This window comes from Dipodomys spectabilis, unplaced genomic scaffold, assembly GCF_019054845.1.
Source record: "Dipodomys spectabilis isolate Male_0828 unplaced genomic scaffold, ASM1905484v1 ptg000137l, whole genome shotgun sequence".
Lineage (NCBI taxonomy): Eukaryota > Metazoa > Chordata > Mammalia > Rodentia > Heteromyidae > Dipodomys > Dipodomys spectabilis.
Genome location: NW_024870814.1, coordinates 12,681,051 through 12,703,262, shown reverse-complemented (window position 1 = coordinate 12,703,262; position 22,212 = coordinate 12,681,051). Strand labels below are relative to the sequence as shown.

Sequence of the window (22,212 nt, the reverse complement as noted above, 5' to 3'; positions counted from 1 at the left end):
GGGTGTGTTCTCTTCTTTTTCTGATAAGATTTGCTAAGGGTCTGTCAATTTTGTTAATATTTTCAAAGGACCAACTCTTTCTTTTGTTGATTCTTTCTATGGTTTTTTTTTTTGGATTCTAATTTTTTAAATTCTGATTTAATTTTATTTCCATCTACTGGTTTGGGTTTTTTTTTAATCGCTTTTTATCAAGGAGGCTCAGATATCTCATTAAATTGTTGGTTTCAGATCTCTCCAATTTGTAATGTAGGAACTCAGAGCTATAAACTTGCCTCTGAGTACTGCCTTTGCTGTGTCCCAGAAGAGCTCGTAATTTGTATGTTCATTTTTGTTGAATATCATGAAGATTTGAATTTCCTTTCTAATCTCTTCCATGACCCACTGATGATTCAGCAGTATGTTGTTCAGCCTCCATGTGTTACAGGACTTTCTTTCGTGGCTTTTGATGTTGAGTTCTACTTTTATTCCCTTGTGATCTGAGAGAATGCAAGGTATAATTTCAATGTTTCTGAATTTGGACAAGTTTTCTTTGTGACCTAAAATGTGGTCTATTTTGGAAAATGTTCCATGTGCTGCTGAGAAAAACGTGTGTTCTAATGCTGCTGGATGAAATATTTGGTAGATGTCTGTTAAATCTAGTTGATCTATGCAGTTTTTTAGCTCTCCAGTTTCTCTGTTCAATTTTTGCAGAGTTGATCTATCTAGTGGGGATAGTGATGTGTTAAAATCCCCAACAATTAATGTCTTTGGACCTATGTGAGATTTGAAGGAAAGTAGTGTTTCTTGGATAAATTTGGGTACTCTGTTGTTTGGTGAATTGATATTTAGAATTGTAATATCCTCCTGAAGGACAGATCCCCTAATTTGTATGTAGCTGCCTTCTTTATCTCTTCTCACTAATTTTAATCTGAAGTCTATTTTATCTGTTATTAGGATTGCAACTCCCACCTGTTTATGGGGGCCATTTACTTGGTAGATTTTGTTCTAGTGTTTCACTTTCAAGTGTGTTTGTTTTTTATGGGCAAAGTGTGATTCTTGAATGCAGCAAATAGAAGGATCTTACTTTTTATTCCAACTAGAGAGTCTATGTCACTTAATTGGAGAGTTAAGTCTGTTAATGTTGAGAGATAAGACTGAGAGGTATTTGGGAGTTTCTTCCAAGTTATCCATCTTCTTTTTTTTTTTTTTGTCGGTCGTGGGGCTTGAACTCTGGGCCTGGGCGCTGTCCCTCAGCTCTTCAGCTCAAGGCGAGTGCTCTACCACTTGAGCTACAGCGCCACTTCTGGTTTTCTGGTGGTTTATTGGAGATAGGAGTCTCACGGTCTCTCCTGCCCGGGCTGGCTTTGAACCGCGATCCTCAGATCTCAGCCTCCTGAGTAGCTAGGATTACAGGCGTGAGCCACCAGCGCCCGGCTGTTATCCATCTTCTTTGGGGCTTTGGCATCTGGGTCCTTCCTATGTTACTTGGATTCTGTTTGGGTGAGGTTTCTTGTCCTTTATTGTGATCTTGTTGGTTTTCTATGTGTAGGACATCTTTAAGTATCTTTTGTAGGGCTGGTTTGGTGGAGATATATTGTTTCAATTTTTCTTTAATATGGAAGGTTTTTATTTGACCTTCAGTTATGAAGGAGAGTTAAGCTGGGTACAGTATTCTTGGTTGATAATTGTTTGTCTTTAGGGAATGGCGCATATCATTTCAGGCTCTTCTTGCTTTGTCTCTGCTGCGAAATCTAAGGTGAATCTAATTGGTTTCCCTTTATAGGTGATTAATATTTTTTCCTTGACAGCTTTAAGGATCTTTTCCTTGGTCTGAATTGATCCTGTGTGGATTATAACCTGACCTAGGGATGTCTTGTTCTAGTCTGGACTATTTGGGGTTCTAAAAGCTTCTTGTATCTGAATAGGCCTCTCTTTTTGCATGTTTGGGAAGTTCTCTGCTAGGATACTGTTAAACAAATTTCCTAGACCATTAACTTCTGTCTCTAGGTGCTCCTCTACACCCATTATCCTCAGATTAGGCCTTCTGATGGTGTCTTTCAAATGTTGAATAGATCTGTCATATTTCTTGGATTTGTCTTGGATAGTTGCATGTTCTTTCTCTATAATATCTAGGCTGTCTTCAATCCCTGAGATTCGATCTTCTGCATAGTCTAACCTACTGTCAAGACTTATTACTTTGTTTTTTATTTCTTATCCTTCTAATTGGTCAGCTGTAATAGCTTCAAATTCTTTCTTGGAGCTTTGTTTTAGATCTTGTATGAACTTCTTTACTTCCTTAATTTGGTGTTCAATGTTTATTCTCAAATCACTTAGTTGATTGGTTATGGTTTCTTGGACTCCCCTTCCTTCTGTCGGGCTCCATTCAGCATTCCCTTTGTAGTCCCCCTGAATTCTTTCAGCTGTTTATGGATTCCATGAATGCCTCTATTGATCTTTGTCTATTCTCATCCCACTCTCCCAATTCCTGTTTTACTCTTTGATTAGAATCCTCACGTTCACACAATTCCTGTAGTTCTCTTTGAGTGTTCTCAGCCTGCTCACACAATAACTGTGTCTCTATTTGTCTGTTCCCAGCCTGCTCATGCAATTCCTGTATCAATCTTTGAATAGCTTCCTCACTCTCATGAGATTCCTGTATTTATATTTTGTTTGCCTCCTCTCTCTCCCTATCATGCTGACACTGAGTCCTTTCCAGGTTTTCGATCTTTTCATTCAACATGTTTACCAGAAGTGTTTGTAGAGCTCATTGGGAACTCTGCTCTGGATTTTTCATTAACTGTTCTGTCACCTGATTATCATGAGAGGAAGTTGAGATACCTGGACTTGCCATTTTTTCTTGTTTTTCCGGCTTGTTCTGCCCATTTGGCATGAAAGTAACATAAATTTTGTGCAAGAACACTATTTTAAGGCAAGCATCAACCAAAGTCCTGTAGTTGCACAGTCACAAGGCTGCAGATATAATATAGTTCAACAGATACAATCTGCTCAACATCAAATAACTATGGAATAATGGGATAAGAAAAGCAAGGAAGAATTTGGAAAACCAGAAATTATTAGGTTTAGGAAGAAATATGGGAAAAATAGGATTAGAGGGGTATGGAGAGGTAAAAGGAGAGTGAATTTAACCAAGTCCTAATCTCAAAGAGGGAATGGACAGAATGATATGAGAGAGATTAAAAAAGAAAAGAAAAAAAAACAAGAAAAAATAGAAAAACAAAAATTCTTAAAAAATTATATAGAGATAAAGAAATAATACTGCTATTAAAGAATTTAAGCATAAGAGGTTGTAAAATGAGTAATAAATTTCTGGATTAAATGTGTACACAATGGGGGATAAGGTCTAATAATCGATGACAGATATATCTGAGGAAGAACGAACAGAAATTAAGTCACGCAAAAATGAAAGAGAAAAAATTGAAAAGAATGAAAAAAAGAAAAAAATAAAGACAGAAAAAATAAGGCACCAAAAGGTCAATAGAGATAAATAAAAATAAAGCACAGACACACATATAAACCTAAAATAAAAATTAGAAGAGGAAAAAAATTTTAAAAAAATTAAAAAGGTACAAAAAGAGTTCTTTGATTTTTTTTTTTTGGGGGGGGGTGATGGGAAGATTCTGTATCTCCCTTGTGTCTGTAACCAGTCTCTTGGTGGTGTCTCTGGTCTGCTTGTGGTGTTAGGTTTTCCTGTGGCTTGATTGGTTTGCTAAGTCAGTTTGAGGAGGCAGAAAAATGCTCTGCTTTTCCCAAGATTTTGTGATACTCCTCTCAGGCTAGTTCAGTTTGAGGGAGATCTACTTTGAGTATCACAAAAGAGGGAGATGCCTGTTTCCTCTAGTTTGGAGATTCTGTGATGAATCTAGGTTCTGCGTAGGGGTGAGGCCTTTCAGCAAACAGTAGCTTTTCCCTGAGGATCTAGCTCCAGAGACACTCACAGAGCCCAGCTTGGAGCCATTCTCAGGGCTTATGTTTACTGAATTTCAATTGATTGTCAAGGCTGCTGTAGGGAGGGTCATCCTCTGGCTCTGTTTACCCAGTGAAGAAAGCCACTCCTCTAGGGCAGGGCCTCCTTTGCCTGGGCTGGGTGACATTCCCCTGGATAGAGTTGAGCCTGGCAGGTCTGGACAGGTTTCTGTGATAGGCTAAATGGCTTTTGTTTTCTTCCAAGGCCTGAGTGGGAGCTAGCTGCTCAGCCAGGCCCTTGTCTGTATCAAAGATGGAGATCTCTGTGGTAGGGTTGGGGAGGGGCAGCCTTCCCTCCTCTGCTCCCTGAGAAGGAGTGAGGATATCAGAGTTCTACTCAAGCCGGAGTATTGGTTCCTAGGTCGTCTCTGGTCTGCTATCAACAGGATGAAGATACCTGATCTTTGTCAGTTCTTGCTGGTGTTGAGTAGAATCTACTCACCCGCTGCATCTGGCACCTTTGTCCCAGACTCTCTGTGTTGTAGGTATGGTGACTATGGATGCTACCACAGCTGCCACAGCCTGGCTACCTGAAAGTACTCAGATCTGTCTTCTTGCCTGGATTTTCCCTCTCTGGCCAAACTCTCTATACTGTGAAGGCACACTTGGTGTGATTCTCTGGCCTAGGACTGTTCACTGGAACACTAAAACTGCTTTCTATGTGAGAGCTTGTTTAGCCTCCAGCTTCTCCTCTGCCAACTTCCCAGAAAATCGAGACTTCTATAATTTTTGACATAAGCTGCCCTGACATCTGGGCCTGGAGAATTCCCCTGGAGAGGCAGTTGGGTCAGGTGAGAGCATCAGCCACTCAACCTGGCTTTTTCCACAGGGCTGAGAGTCATAGGATTATGTGCTCAAAGCCCTAGGACAGCCTCACTGAACCAGAGAATGCCACACTTCCCCTTCCAAATTCTCTGATGACCTAGGATTAAAGAACCTAATGATTAGACTCATTTCCTGAATTAAAAGAATTCCTTCTTAGAGATTCTTGTCTGGCTTCTGTTTTACTGTGTGAATCAGAAAGAATGACTTTATATGAGAAGACACATGGCCATGTCTGTGCTTCTGCTAGAGAAGGAGAAAAGGGACAAAGATTCAGAGGAGCCTTCACATTTCAATGGAAAACTTCAAAAGTGTTCATAGCTGTGCTACATCTGAGAAGCTCTATCAGCAGATGGAAGCACCAGGAGGAGTAGCTGGGCAGCCCAGCCTCTCACTTCTGCTTCCCTGGGAGGTTTATGTTATGGCTTGTATCACTGTGTGAGGGTAACTACTACCCTGTAGATAGTAATAAGTGGCAAAATCATCAGACTGTAGGCTGCTGATTGTGATAGTGAACTTGGTCCCAGATTGACTCCCACTGAACCTTGATGGAATTCCAGAGGCTAAACTATTTGCGTTATAGATCAGAAGCTTTGGAGCATTCCCTGGTTTCTGCTGATACCAGTGTAAATAATAGTTAATGTCCTGACTGGCCTGGCAAGTGATACTCTGTCGCCTGGAGATGCAGACAGGAATGATGGAGATTGGGTCATCTGGATGTCATATCTTAAACCTGTCATTGGAAACAAAAACACAAATGTCCTCACTTTTAGTCATGTTATAGGAGGCCTTCCCTGAAGACCCAGGCAGCACTGAACAGAGGATGGGAGGAGTGCTGTGCTTCCTCACCTGGGAGCCAGAGCAGCATGATCCCCAGGAGCTGAGCAGGGGTCCTCATGTCCATGCTGTTTGCTGACTGGGTCTGACTGCTGTACAGGGTGTGCGCAGCCTATTATGAAGTCATTGGGGGCAGTAGGGTGTGCTCTGAGCATATGCAAATCAGCAAAGGTCGGTAAAGCTGATAATAGCTATAGGACCAGCTCAACTCAGGAAATCCTCATATTTCCACGGTGCCTACGTACCTTAGTTTAGCCCAGAGACTTTGTTTCACCAATACAGCAAAACTGTGACGAGTCTACTGTCCTTTGAATCTATTGGTATATTCAGGGATGATGAACATTTCTTTTGAGTTTTTCAATCCTTATGTCATGACACTTGAAAGGTAGAAGAGTAAAGTAATAATTGAGTTCTTCATATTCAGAACATGTAGAGAAGTGAAGATATGGAAAGAATAGAATTTGTGGATTTTTTTGCAGGGGGGAGGGGGGAGGGGTCCAGTTGTGGGGCCTGAATTCTGGGCCTGGGTGCTGTCCTTCATCTCTTCAGCTCAAGGCTAGCACTCTACCACTTGAGCGACAGCACCACTTCTGGCTTTTTTTTCTGCTTATGTGGTGCTGAGGAATCGAACCCAGGGCCTCAAGCATGCAAGGCGAGTGCTCTACCACTGAGCCACCTTCCCAGCCCTTGTGGATATTTTTAACTGGTTTAATATCTCTATACATTGAAACTTTCTCATTGGCCTAGCAAGACATAAATAAGCTGTTAAATTTTCAAGCAATTTATACTTCAGGCTCTTCTAAAACAAACATATACACAAAGTAAAATGTGATTCTTCCCAAGAGTAGATATAAAGACTGAGTCTAACTCTTCCTAATTGAATTTACTGCATAAACAAAAAAATTTGCTACACAGGAAAATTTTCAAAATGAGAGAAAACAACTATACCAACGGTTTTAGTAAGCATGTTCTGTGGTTAGATGGCTAGAGGGCTGAAGCAAAAACATGTTGCTACCAGAAAAGTCCAAAATTTCTTAAGTTTTTGTGATTTGCCAGATCACCAGGTACAATTTTTACTTGGACTTACAGTTTCATATTATCCAAGAACTACAGCGCATTCATATATCCATTGTCCTCTGATCATTCCACATCAAATTTAGGGCAAAACACTTACTTTCAAACTCCCTAGTCCTCATGTATCTCTTTCTGCTTACATGTGTCCAAATTTCTGCTACTACCTGGAGAATGGAGAGGGTCATCCATACTTTTTAAAACCAGCTGGTCAGCACTGGGCAACTTCAAGGGTGAATAAAAAATAGCTGTTTTAAAGAGTTAGTAGCATTGTGTCGCATTTTAAATATCACTTTGTTTCTCAATTGATCTAGATGTGAGGGTGGGAGGCACAGATATCTGGGTGAAATTCCTAAAGTGGTTGGGATAGAAGATAGGCCTTCTGGATGACAATGAAGGCAAATTTGTAATTATTTCAATGAGACTGCTAAATTTGGCAATTTGGGAAATGAGGGCTATTAATTTAATGCTAATGACTTTCACTTATTGTAATTTGGAATCAAGTTGAAGACAGGACAAAAACCAATGCCACACTGCCTCAGTGGTACTGTGCTTTTTTTCTGGTCCTGGGGAAGAGAAAAGTGTCAGATCTTAGAGGGGTTGAGATCTATGTGACCATTTAATGTATTTTCAATTGCTATTTAGCCTTACTTCCTTATTTATGGTGTTTGTAGGAACTTGTTTCCAGACCTGATGTTTCTCTGAATAACATCTTAATGGCCAAATAAATTCTCAAGGGCTTTCCAGAGAAAGCCTTGAAATCCCAATGGAGTTTGTAGACATCCATAGGCTGTATAATGCATAAACAAATGATAGTTACAGTGGTCTCAATTCTATCCAGATTTCAACTTGAATCAATTTATAATCTTTGGGGTTCAAGGTGGTGACTGACTGGTGGTCATGGAGGAAGGGGACATCTTGTACCCCTTCCCAAACCAAATTAATCCTTGATTATAAGATTCAGTGAATATTTGTAAAAAAATCCAAACATTCTTCCATATTATAATGAACAAACACAAAGTCTGAAGTTGAAAGTGCATTGCCAGACCAACTAAAATAAAAGCATGCTACCCTGTCGGAAAAACAAAAGCAGAGTGACAGTGTAATTGTGTAGCAGACAGGAAATTTTGAGTTTCAATCTCCATAACACCCAAAGTAAAATTCTGCATTTTGTAATCAATTTGGCAAGTGACCAACATCCTATCACTGCCACACTCTACATTTAATTCCAGTTTCTAGTTTGCGTTTTACATGGATTTTATGCATTTAAAATAGTCTTGTTCTTTTTTATGTAAAATGATAATTCATCAGATGAAGTAATAGAGGGGAAGCAGCACACTGCGTAATTCTTCCAATGTGACTCACTCGCAGGCTCACCAGCTTTTGGAGCTATAGGTTTCTTTACTGTTCCATAATAAATGAGCTACATTTTTTTCTTAATTTGGAATTGTTTATATTGTGCCATGTCTGTCATTTGTGATGATTCTAGTTATCACCATGAAATTCTGACTACTGATACCAAATCTGTTCATGTTAGCAAACATCTCTATACCCTCTGCTTATCCTCTCCATTCACCATGCATGCCTATGCTATGTCCTTGTTGTTTAGGTTTTTGGTGTGTGTTTGTTTGTTCCCATGTGTACTAGTAAGGAGATGACCCAGGACTCAGCTTTGCTGTAGGCATCTCTAGGTGTGAGTTTGTATCTCTTGTGCTTTTATAGGATCTGTCTATGAAAAATCCAGCCAGAATCTTGTTGCAGGGAGAATGTAAAGTTCTATACTATTTTCCCTGGAATATCAGGCAATGCTGGTATCTTAGTATTCAATATATTTGTGCTCACTTCTACTAGACATTTTATGTCTCACTGACATCTTTTTTTTTTTTAATATTTTTTATTGTGAAAATACTGTACAGAGGGGTTACAATTACATGGGCAAGATAATGAGTACATTTCTTATCAAGCATTGTAGCCTCCTCCTTTGTTTACCCTTCCCATTCCTTCCTAGCCTCCGCCTACCCCCCCCACCAAATCCTCCCCCCCCCCCCCCAGCAAAGTTGTAAAGTTCGTTTTTGACATGACAACTTGTACTTCTCATTGTTGCAACCGGTCATCCTGTATCCTTATTTAAACAATTATTTTTCCCCTTCCCCTCCACAAATTATACCAACATCAATTACAGTGAAAGCAGGGGTTATACTGTGGGGGAGGGACATACAAAGCAACAAAGAAATAATCTTATAAATGCATTAGAAACAAATGCATGAAAGAAAAAAAGACATTTAAATACATATCTTAGGGTTCATTTTCCAAACATCACCTTATCTGACCTTTTCTGCTTGACTCATACATATACTAAATATTGCAAATAAGGGAAACCATGGGACCTATGTTTCTTTGGGCTTGGCTTACTTCACTTAATATAATTTTTTCCAAGTCTTTCCATTTCCTCACAAATGGGGCAATGTCATTCTTTCTGATGGAGGCATAGAATTCCATTTGTATATAGACCACATTTTCTTGATCCATTCATCTACTGAGGGGCATCTGGGTTGGTTCCATATCTTAGCTATAGTAAATAATGCTGCAGTAAACATTGTTGTGAGCTTTAGTGTGGTCTTGTTTGTAAGCATTTGAGTACATGCCCAAAAGTGGGATTGCTGGGTCATAGAGGAGCTCTATGTGGAGTCTTTTGAGGAACCTCCATACTACTTTCCAAAGTGGTTGAACAAGTTTACACTCCCACCAACAATGAAGTAAGGTTCCCTTTGTCCACATCCCTTCCAGCATCTGTTGTTATTAGAGTTCTTGATTTTTGCCTTTCTAACTGGGGTGAGGTGATATCTCAATGTTGTTTTGATTTGCATTTCTTTTATGGCTAAGCAGGTTGAGCATTTCTTCATGTGTCTATTGGCTATCCTTCTTTCTTCTTCAGAGAAGTTTATCTTTAAGTCTTTAGCCCACATATTTATTGGGTAGTTGTTTCTTTGAAGATTTGTTGTTGGGGGATTTAATTTTTTGAGTTCCAAGTATATTTTAGATATGAGACCCTTGTCCGTTGTATGGCTAGTGAAGATCTTCTCCCAGTTGGTAGGCTTTCTATTGATCTTGCTAGCTATGTCCTTTGCCATGCAGATGCTCTGAAATTTCATGCAATCCCATTTGTCCAACCTTTCTTTGATTTGTTGTGTTTCAGGGTCTCTATTAAGAAAATTTTGACCTGTCCCAAGGAGACCTAGGGTTTCTTCTATTCCATCCTGTAATGTTTTCAGAGTGTCTGCTTTGACTCCAAGGTCTTTGATCCATTTGGAGTTGATTCTGGTGCAGGGTGATATATAGGGATCTAGCTTTAGTTTTCTACAAGTAGTTAACCAATTTTGCCAGCACCATTTACTGAAGAGGCTGTCTTTCTTCCATTCTATTTTTTTAGCTCCCTTATCAAAGATCAGTGATTTTTAAAGTCAGAAGAGTCATTGTAAGGTGTGTGCTGCTTGGGATGAGCAGGAAGACAGAGAGTTAGTGTGTGCAAATGCCTCCATGACCTCTCTCTCCAGTGACCTTAAAGTTTGGCTTCATCTGAGAAGTTGTGTAGAGTAGAGGCAGTTGTGCAGGTAGAGGTCCCAGGAGCAGCAGCTGGGACAGGCCAGCCTCTCACTTCTGCCTTGCTGGGAGGTTTTTGTAATGACTTGTGTCACTTTGGGAGGATAGGTATAACTCTGTTGACAGAAATAAGTTGCGGCATCTTCAGGCTGCAGGCTGCTGATGGGGACAGTGAACTCTGTCCCAGATCCACTGCCACTGAACCTTGGTGGAAACGCTGATTGCAAAGTAGTTGCATAACTGAGCAGGAGCTTTGGAGCTTTCCCTGCTATCTGCTGGTACCAATGTAAATTATTGCCAATGCCCTGACTCGCTCTGCAAGTGATGGTGACTCTGTCTCCCAGAGATGATGACAGGGATGGTGGCTGGGTCAACTGGATGTCACATCTGGCACCTGACATTGGAAACATAAAAGCCATTAGCACTTTAATTAATTCTGCTGCCCAAGTAATTCCATGAACAGCCACATAGCTCAGCTGAACACTGGATGAATAAACTCAGTATCATCTTTCCTTACCTGCAATCCAGAGCAGCAGGAGCCCCAGGAGCTGAGCAGGGACCCTCATGTCCACGTTGTTTGCTGACTGGAACTTCTCCTGTACAGAGTGTGCGCAGCCTGTGAAGAAGTTCCCAGTGCAGTGGGCTGTGCTCTGGGCACATGCAAATCAACATGGTTTGGGCAGTGCAAATCAGATCTGCAGGCTGGCAGATCTCAGTGACAAAGCACAGACCTGGAGAACCCAGATGTCCAATGTCCTTGTAGATAATGTGTTTCTAGAGACAAGAAAACATTATGATTCCTTTGGCCTGTGATAAGAATAGATTTTTTTCCCTGAGCTAAAGACTGAACTGAGGGCCTTGCACTTTCCAGGTAAGCACTCTTCCACTGAGCTCAATTCCCAACCCCAAATAGAATTTTTAACATTTTCAACTTATCCATGACTTGGTTCATTTTTCCTTTGCTAAAATCAGTCACTCAAAGACAAACGTTTTCAAGGGAAATTAATTTTAGAATGTCCCTTACTCTGGTATCAGTGGAGTTTGTGACACAGAATTCTTAAGAGTATTCAGATTGTTTGCCTGAACCTTATTATATGGTTTAATAATGAACATTAGTACCCAGACATGTGTATTATTAAAGTAATAATACATGTGTAGGTAGAAAGACAGATAGATGCATTGAAAGAAAGAGAGAAATGAACAGGTTTCAAAGTTTTTAAAGGAAGGTAGCTCTGAAATATGTACAATAAAGTCTCATGATCAGAGGAATATGAACAATCCGTTGGTGCATTCATTGGTGTCCTGTGAACTCATATAAAGGACTGGATTGCTTCCCTTCTGAATGTTCTTCCCTATCGCCTCCCTCTAGAACAGTTCACATCAGGTATTTCTTCTTTAGTTTTAGGAAAATACCTGGAACCACATCTAGCTTTGTGGGTATTATGCATGTATGTGCCAGATATTTCTGAACTTTTAGAGGACATTTGTTTCATCTATTAATGGAAACTTCTTTCTCAGAAGCTGAGTTGTTCTCTAGACCAAGGATTGAACTCTACTTAAACTTCATTATGCTTCTTTACCTGCATAGTCCTTCAAGTTACACGTCTTTTAGGTCCTAAGTCTAGCCGTTTTTTTGTGAGCTAGGCCTGAGGCTTGACTTAGTCCCTGAGCTTTTGTGCTCAAGGTTGGTAGTGTACCAAATGAGTCACAGCTTCACTTCCAGCCTTTTGGTGTTTAACTGATAACAGAGACTCATAGTATTTTATGTCCAAGGTGACTTCCAACCCTAATCGTCAGATCTCAGCCTCCTCTGTAGCTAGTATTATAGGCATGACCACCAATAAAGCAGTTTTCACCAGTTGTATTTAGGAGATATGATTCATATAGGTATAGAAATGATAAATTGCAATGTGGTCAAGGGTGGAGTTGAGAAACTGGTACTACCCAGTTAGCAAAGAACATCTTCAACCTGAGGAATCACAGACAGTGAAGCCAAAGTGAAGCGAAGAAGGTCCCCACATAGAGATTAGCATGTGGACATGCTTCATCCCATTGTGTAGATTGTCATACCAGAGTTAGATGAACAGGGTGATCACATGGTATTTACTACTGGAAGTCCAAGGAGATAACACATTACATTCTCCAGATCCACACTCCAGGGCTTCCTGCAGCATGTGTGGACATGTGCCATGGGACTTGTGAATTTGAAATCTACATAGACTTCAGGTACTGAAATACATGGAAGACTTGGAATACTAGCCTCATATCAGAGCTGCTGGTAGGCTTACACTGCTCTGAGGTGTGAGGAATGTAGCTGGCTGAGAGATGAAGCTGAAATCTAAGGAAAGAGATGAATCCAAGGAAGACATAAGAAAACATTTCTGAGGATCTTCCTGGAAGAAGAAAGAGCATACAGGAAAGAAAGGTGTTAATGGTCTGGGCCATGAACCTGAGTGAGGACTGTGTCCAAGGAAAAAGTCTATTCCTCTCAGAACAGAGAGGAGCACTTCACAAATGAATGTAGAATTTATATATCTATTGTTTATATGAAGTAAATTACCTATTAAATTAAACATTCATTAATATAATTCTAATTGTCTAACACAGCATTTTAAATTCTGACACTGAAAAAGAATGCTAGGAACAATGAGCAGTTATATTTCTAGTCTGACATCATGAAGCTCAGGACACCATCTGTGCCTTTAAGGACAATCAGTGGCCTGATCACTGCAGAGGACTCTTGGGAACTGCTGGGGACAGCACTGACACTGCAGCCCCCTCTCACCTCCTACAGCTGGACAGGGTGTGTGCACATGTTCCCTTCAGGGCTGCATATCTGCAGGGTCCACCCTCCTTCCCTCACCATTCTGACCTGCTCTTAATGACATCATTACAAGAAATTTTGTGTGTCATCCTTGTCAGGTTTGATTAAAGTTTACAAAGTGGATGTGGGGAGACACAATCCCCTCTGTAAACATGGTCCCACATGCCATGTGTGCCATGAAAGCCTGAGATGGAACTCCCTGGCTTCAAGCTCCTATTGACAAGGTTAGGTTTCAGGTTTTTCTTGTAACATTTGTTTTCCATCTAGTGGCCTTTTTATGACATAGCAGCTGACAAATTTTCATTTGGAGTTTACCATTCTTTGTTAATAGGTGTGCAGGTTCCCAGGAGTTTTATATGCATATTCATCGCATTTTATTATTTTGTTGTATGATAAATTGTAATTGTCATATATTAACAACAGGAGGTTAGTTTATGATGAGAATCCCTACCTGAATGCAGCTTATTTTGAAAAACTCACCACCTCATTTCTGTTGCTGTACTCTTCCTCTCCCACTCCCACCATTTTTCATACTGTGTAAAGGAACTTCGTAACTCAAATGCACATGTGGGTATATATATATGTATATCTATTTATTTATATACCAATTCATCTTCTACACTTAGTGTGCTTTTGTCCCTATCTTTCACCCTCACCTGTCTCCCTTCAGATATTTTCCATTTAGCATTCATGCTATATTATTATTATTATTATTATCAATGCCATCATCACCATCACCACCATCATCACTACCATCATTTAAGTCTGGGTTCCACAAGTAAGTAGGACAGAACACTATTTTCTATTGCATCCTGACCTATGTCACTCAATATAAGGATCTAGTTCCTTTCATTTCCTTGCGATTTACATGATTTCATTGTTCATCTCCCTCTGTCCTTACCAGTGAGCCAGAGCATTAGCAGCCCAGGAGCTTACTAAAAGAATTCTTTTTTAAGAGTCCTGATAGGACAAGACAATGGCAAGCTGAGCCTTCATCTCAGACTCAAAAGGGAAAGTCCTCCTTAGGGAGCACTATGCAAATTAGCAGGTGGGTGCAGCAGTGTAAAGGGAGCACAAGGCAGGCAAAGGCCTATTGTGTGGCAAACTGCAAATTATATCCACCTAGATACCATATTTCAGAGGTTCAGAAGGACAGATCTGTGTTTTTTAATAAGACACCAGAAGCATTATCTGGTTGGTTCTCCTGAGGCTGATAGAAGACAGACAAGATTGAGAGGGTTGTTGATGACCCCCTCTACCAAATCTCCCAGTGACTTTCAGAGCCTGGCTGTGGCTCAGATACACTGTCAGCAGGCTGAGGAATCAGGAGGAGTAGCTGGCACAGCCCAGCCTCTCACATTTTCTCCTCCATGCCCCAGAGAGGTTTATATTTGGTCTTGTATCACTGTGGGAGTTGAACTGTTTATTACTCAGTTGATAGTAGTAAGTTGCAATATCTTCAGACTGCAGGCTGCTGATAGTGAAAGTAGACTCTCTTCCCTATTCATTGCCACTAAATCTGGATGTCACCTCAGACTGTAAATTGATAGTTTAGGAGCATCACATTGTTTCTGGTGATGCCATTGTGAATCACGACTAATCCCTGATTGGATCTGGAAGTGATGGAGACTGTCTCCTACAGATGCACACAGGGAGGATGGACACTGGGAAATGGGGATGTCACATCTGGCACCTGATATTGAAAACATAAACCAAATATCCACAGAATCAATTATGTTCTGGGAGTTTCCATGAGGAGTAAGGCATCTCTGTTAACCATGGGCTCAATAAATTCCTAGTCTTGTCCTTCTTTATCTTTCAGTCAGAGCAGCAGAATACCCTGAGCTGAACAGAGGCCCTCACTCTTCCTGTGTGCTGACTTGGACTGACTGTTGCACAGGGTGTGAGCAGACCATGAAGAAGGGCTCAGGCAGTTGGCTGTGTGGGGGCACGTGCAAATCCGCTGGAGCTGGGCTCAGCTACAGGACATGGGCACAATCCCTGAGCTTACTTGCTTGAGGCCCATGATCTGGACATTCTAATACTCGGTTCAAGAGGAGTGGAGAGAGTGGACATCCTTGTCTCATTTATGAATTTAGAGGAAATGGATTTGGTATGACCTAAATGGCCATTTAGTATAATGCTGGCTGTAGGTTTGTCATACACAGCCTTTATTGTATTGAGTAATGTTCCATAGATTCCTAGTTTTCCCAGAGCTTTCATCATGAAGGGGTGTTGGATCTTGTCAAATTCTTTCTCTGCATCTTTTGAGATAATTGTGTGGTTCTTATCCTTGCTCTTGTTTAATTTTATTAATTGATTTGTATATATTGAACCAGGTTTTCATGTCTAAAATGAATCCTGTTTGATCATGGTATATGATTTTTTTTGAAGAGTTGTTGAAGTCAATTGGCCAAGATTTTGTTGAGAAGTTTTGTGACCATATTCAGCAAAGAAATGGGTCTATCATTCTCTTTCTTTGATGAGCCCCTGCCTGGTTTTGGATGAGGGTTATGCTGGCTTCATAAAGAGTGTGATAGTAAATCTTTGCTTTCAATTTCATTGAAGAAAATGTTGAGATTCCACCTCACCCCAGTTAGAGTAGTTATAACCAAGAAATCTAGTAACAACAAATGCTGGAGGGGATGTGGACAGAAGGGAACCCTACTGTTGGTAGGAGTATAAACTTGTTCAACCACTTTGGAAAGTAGTATGGAGGTTCCTCAAAAGTCTCCACATAGAGCTCCCCTATGACCTAGCAATCCCACTTTTGAGTATTTACCCAAACAATCACAAACAAGGTCATACCAAAGCTACCAGCACAACCATGTTTATCACAGCATTATTTACCATAGTTAGGATATGGAACCAATCCCGATGCCCCTCAGTAGATGAATGGATCAAGAAAGTGTAGTATATGTATACAATAAAATTCTATGCCTCCATCAGAAAGAATGACACTGCCTCTTTTGTGAAGAAATTGAAAGGCTTGGAAAAATTTATAATAAGTGAAGTAATCCAGGCACAAAGAAGCACAGGTTCCATGGCATGTGGAGGGCTTAAGTGGTAAAGGAAAATCTATCACTATTCATGCATGACATGGTGCAGATGGGGAGAACCAGTGATTCCCTCTGCGGTAGTTGTTTTTTTTTTTTTTTTTTTTAATTGTGAAAATACTGTACAGAGGGGTTACAATTACATGGTCAAGGTAATGAGTACATTTCTTATCAAGCATTGTTACCTCCTGCTTTGTTTCCCTTAACATCTCTTCCCATCTCCTCCACCACTCCCATCACCACCCGTCACCCCGCTCTGTGCCAAAGTTGTAAAGTTCGTTTTTTGACATAATATCTTGTACATCTCATTGTTGCAATGGGTCCACCTGTATCCCTATTTAAACAATTTGTTTTTTCCTTCCCCTTCTCAAAATATACCAACATCAAATACAGTGAAAACAGGGCTTATCCATGGAGGAGAGACCTTACAAAACAACAAAGATATATCTCATAAATATGTTAGAAACAATAGCAAGAAAGAAAAAAAATTGAGTCCTTATCTTGGGGTTCATTTCCCTAACATCAACTTATCTGACCGATTCTGCTGGTCTCATATACTAGTTATGGCAAATAAAGGAAGCCATGGGACCTATGTTTTGGGGCCTGGCTTACTTCACTTAATATAATTTTTCCAAGTCTTCCCATTTCCTAAAAAATGGGCAATGTAATTCTTTCTGATGGAGGCATAGAATTCCATTGTGTATATATACCACATTTTCTTGATCCATTCATCTACTGAGAGGCATCTGGGTTGGTTCCATATTTTAGCTATGGTAAATAGTGCTACAATAAACATAGTCTTGTTGGTAGTTTTAGGTTGGTCTGGTTTGTGCTCATTTGGGTAAATGCCCAAAAGTGGGACTGCTGGGTCATAGGGTAGCTCTATGTGGAGTCTTTTGAGGGCCCTCCATACTACTTTCCAAAGTGGTTGAACAAGTTTACACTCCCACCAACAGTGCAGTAGGGTTCCATTCTGTCCGCATCCCCTCAAGCATCTGTTGTTATCAGAGTTTTTGGTGATAGCTTTTCTAACTGCGGTGTGTTGTTTTGATTTGCATTTATTTTATGTCTATTGGTCATTGAATCCTGATGACTTATAATGTTACTAGTGTTGATTTCCCGAAGCCACTGTGCTGGGAAAGTATTATAATTAGAAGAAAATGAGCCTGTTACTCTCTGTGTGATTTCATCACTGGTCTTAGTTACAGATGTCAAGTGCACTCAGTGCCAATGGACTTATCATGGGATGTGGATTTGTTCACAAACTATTGAGAAGTTTAATGCAAAGGGTCTAGAAACTCAGTTTTAAGAGTGGAGTTGTACAGGGAGCCTGTAGGGGGAAACCTTTCTCTATAATCACTTGCCTCCTGCAGAGAAGAGCTGCTACTCTCTTCCTGCTCCAAGAATATGGCACCCAGATACCAGTGTTCTGAACTCACCTCCTGGCCTGCAGCGCTCCTGCCTTATTCACACCCACATTTCACCCTCCTGAGGCTAAATAGATGAGTTGGGTATGTTATTCTACACCCCTTGCATAGAAACTTATTTCCCAGGCTGGGAAGATGGCTCAGTGGTAGAGGGCTTGCCTTGCATGCCTGAGGCCCTGGGTTCAATTCCTCAGCACCACATAAGCAAAAAGAAAAAACGCTGGAAGTGGCGCTGTGGTTCAAGTGGTAGAGCACTAGCCTTGAGCTGAAGAGCTGAGGGACAGCGCACAGGCCCAGAGTTCAGGCCCCACGACTGCCCCCCACCAAAAAAGAAAAGAAACTTATTTTCCCACACTTATACACCCTCTTAAAAATCTACCTCACCATATCATCTAACAAATTTCCATAGTTTCCAACACAAATAATAGCCAACCCTCTCAACCCAGAGAAGGTGATATCAAATGCTCTCAGTACAGCATCCATCTTACATCATTGGTCAAAGTTAGTTAGAAAATGTTATAAAGATGTGTACTTAGCTTTTAATTGCTGTGACAAGACCTTAATAAAAGCAACTTGAAGGGAAGAATTCATTATTTCAATCTTAGATTAGAAATTTTACGCTGCCATGTGGGCAGAGTACAGTGGAGCTCACATCATGTCACCCAAGAAGCACAGTGAATGTTCTCCTTCCTCCCTGGCTCTTTTATTGCACGAGAGACCACATCCTATTGAAAGATGCTGTGGACTATGAGGTGGATCTTCCTCTCACAGTCAATTCTCTCTAGAGAGTTTCTCACAGACAAGTTCAGAAACACACTTTCTTAATCTGCAAGCTATCCTACCCATTTGTTAATGCAGAAGAACTACTACAAAAGGTCATCCAAAGTAATTCTGTTTTCTTGAACTTTTCATGACAATGGTAAGTGTAGAAATAAGATTATTTAGCAATATATAGGCTAGAAATATATAGGTTTCCTCAAAAGTCTCCATGCTCTGTATTCTTACATTTCTGTCTATTTAGCACAGGCTCTGGACAAACTAAGCTACATTTCATCAGATGCCTCATAATTTGTGTTAGTGTATGTGTGTTTGTGTGTGTGTATCTGCACATGATGCACCTTTCTCTTGATATCTATAAATACACACACATATATATATGTATGTTTGCAGCAACAAACAAATCTATATGCATGTTTTAAAACATCTGGCACATAGGGACATATGCCACTCATTTTTTAACTGTGAACTTAATGATATTTGATACTTATTTATTGTACATATAAAGTCACATTTTATTGCTCCATTTATATATTACCATACATTACTATTACATTATATATTTCTGTAATATTTGTAATAGTACTAACTATTCCTTAGATGTTTCCATAAATGAACTAAAATGTATTCTATTTATTCATATATTTTGTGGATTTTTTTTATTTCTCCTGTTTCCGATTGTTTTGTAAATATCAATAGTGTAGAAATTGGTTTTTATCGAAAATAGTGTGCAATGAACCACTCGAAAACTTTTTGGCATAAAACCTAAGAACTTATATTCATCAGCAATTCATACTTTTTTTTGGTCACTCATGGAGCTTGACCTCAGGGCTAGCACTATCCACTTTGAGCCACATGTTCACTTCTGGTTTTCCAGTGATAATTGGAGATAAGAGTCTCATGGACTTTCCTGCTGACATCCTCAGATGTCAGCCTTCTGAGTAGTTAGATTTTACAGGCATGAGCCACCCACTCAAGACTATTCACACATTTAATGACTGTTGATCCAACTGGAGCTCTTGTGTTGCAGGTCACTCAGTTTGCCTCTGACATGGATTTTGTTAGATCTTCCTCAGTGGCCAAAGAGTCACTTCTAGAGTTCATAAATAACATCTAGAGATTAAGGCACATAGAGAAATTCAGGTCACAAAATACCCAACACAGAAGCACATTTTTAGAGGGTTTATAATCCAAAGATTAGATGTCAGTGCCTTTAGCTTGCTAAGCAATTTTTCTTTATTTTATTTTTATTTCATTTTATTTTAAAGATGCTATACAGAGGGGTTACAGTTATATGAGTAAGGCGATGAGTACATTACTTGTTGATCATTGTTACCCATTCCCTTGTTGTTGTCCCACTATCCCTTCACTCCCCAACCACCCACACTCCATGAGCCATACACCTAGCGTTTTCTGTTTTAGTTTTGTCTATCAGATAGAGGTAAGACCGTGTTCCATCTATCTATACCTCCCTTGTAGCCATAAGTATAAGATGGTAGCACAATGCCTAGATTTCATTCATATAGCTTTGTGATAATGATTTGCCAATATAGCCTCAACTTCAATCCACTTATTTCCTTCTGTGACCTTTGGGGATTATAGGCAAAATGTTAGGAATTGTTTAGTCTTGATATATCCTCAAGTTTCTAAAACAATTATTTTGTGGTCTGAGATCATGTTATTGGTAAGTAGTTGTGCATATCTAAATTATTTTTTTCCAAGTTAAGATCTTCTTAGCCAAAATAGGCATGTGCTAAAGCCTAGTTTCAGAAACTAGGTATGGATCCTTGTTACCTGATTAAAGTACAGATTGCTAGTCAGGATATATAGGTGAGTTCCTAATATTTGTGTGTCTGAACCAAGTACCTGACAGGAACAACGTAAGGGAAGAAAGACACAGTATTCATTTTGGCTCATTGTGTCAGAGATTTCAGTTCACAATCTTTAGTTTCCTTGGCCTATGGAGAGGCAGGACATCATCATGTGGGATCATCTAGAAGAGACTATTCAACTCATGGAAAACATGAATCCAAAATTAAATACGAAGAGGTGAGGGCAAGATTTAGGCCTAAGGACAGTCCCACCAATGTATTTCCTCCAACTAGGTACTTTTACCACCTCCCAGTAACACCACCCCATTGTTAACCCATCAATGATGAATAAACACAGAATCCAGGAGTGTGAAGCAAGCAGAGAGGACAGAGCTAACTGAGAGAGTCCATTTCTTTTCTACTTTTCCACAGAATGCTGATCAATGTGAATGAGAGAAACCATGAGTTTGGCTGAAGAAAGAAAAGCTGATTGGCTGAGGGAAAATTCCCCTGTTTGCTCCTTTGTACCATCTGACTGTACAGGTGGAATAATTACTATCCCTGTGTTCTGTTTGACTTCAGCTTTGAAGACCTGTAAAATTGTTCTTATTTGCCTCCAATGATAAGATACATTGGATAAACATTATAATTAGCAACAATAGTCTTGGAAAAAGTTGTACTAGTTAAAGCAAGCCTGACACCAATAACACAGGCTGTGCCTATAAACTTACAAGTAAACGCAATGGATAGTAAAAGACAAATAATTACATCTAGATATAATTTAACAATAGTCTAAACATTCACACAGTGAAAACAAAAGAGTATGTTCTCAAGAGCAGAACACAAGCATTCAATAGCTATGTGCATATGAGCAAATAAAATGATGCTTATCAAAGTGAGCTCCAAGACATGTGCTGTTTCCAGTTCTCTCACTCTTTTTTCTTCTCCCTTTTTTTTTATTGTGAAAATACCATACAGAGGGGTTACAATTACATGAGCAAGGTAATGAGTACATTTTTTTTTGGTGTGTGGGGGGGGGTTGGTCATGGGGCTTGAGCTATGGGCTTGGGCGCTGTCCTTGTGCTCTTCAGCTCAAGGCAAGCGCTCTACTGCTTGAGCCACAGCACCACTTCCAGTTTTCTAGTGGTTTATTGGAGATAAGAGACTCGAGAACTTTCCTGCCAGGGCTGGCTTTGAACCTCAATCCACAGATCTCAGCCTCCTGAGTAGCTAGGATTACAGGTGTAAGCCCCCAGCACCCGGCTATGAGTACATTTCTTATTGCCTCCTCCTTTGTTTCCCCTCATCATCCCTGCCCTCCTATCTCCACCCACCCCCCGCCAAACTTGTAAAGGTCATTTTTCGACATAACATCTTATACATCTCATTGTTGCAGTGGGTCCACCTGTATCCCTATTTAAACAAATTGTTTTTTCCTTCCTCTTCACAAATTATACTAACATCAAATACAGTGAAAACGGGGGTTATACTGTGTGGGAGGGACATACAAAGCTACCCAGACAACCTTCTCTAGTGCCCCCAAGTCCAGCAATGTTTAAGGGCAGCTCACATTGCTAGAAGGGAAGTTTTAGTTCAGGGCTGTATCACTGTGGGAGGATAATGTGTATGTTGAAGGCAGCAATAAACTCCAACATCTTCTGCCTCCACCCTGTTTTCATGTGAAATCTTTGCCTAACCCCCCTCTCCGCCCCCTACCAATCTCAGAACCTCAGAAAATCGGATAAAACCTGATAGATCAGGAGTTGTAGAGACTGGCCTGGTTTCTGCAGGAACTGATCCAAATAGGTGTTTCCATTGCTATGCAATAGGCTCTGACTAGACCTGCAGGAGATGGAGGCCGGCTCTCCCAGGGTGCCAGGCAGGGAGAGTGGAGTCTGGGTCAGCACAACATCTCCACTGGATCCTGAAATTAGAATAAGACACAAGTGCAAGGTTATGTACAAACATAGAAAAGCATGCTTTTTATTTGAATTTTGATATATTACCTATTGTTCATATTTCAT

General features: G+C 40.2%; 2 pseudogenes and 1 gene segment (V, D, J or C); all 3 read right to left on the bottom strand.

Annotated features, from left to right (window-relative positions):
* Positions 1–22,212, bottom strand: part of LOC122116639 — a 1,030,500-nt pseudogene that overhangs the window by 170,298 nt on the left and 837,990 nt on the right.
* Positions 5,173–5,683, bottom strand: LOC122116712 (annotated as a pseudogene).
* LOC122116833 lies at positions 10,266–10,884 on the bottom strand. The segment is given in 2 exon segments: positions 10,266–10,687; positions 10,811–10,884. Coding segments are annotated over 2 exon segments (471 nt in total).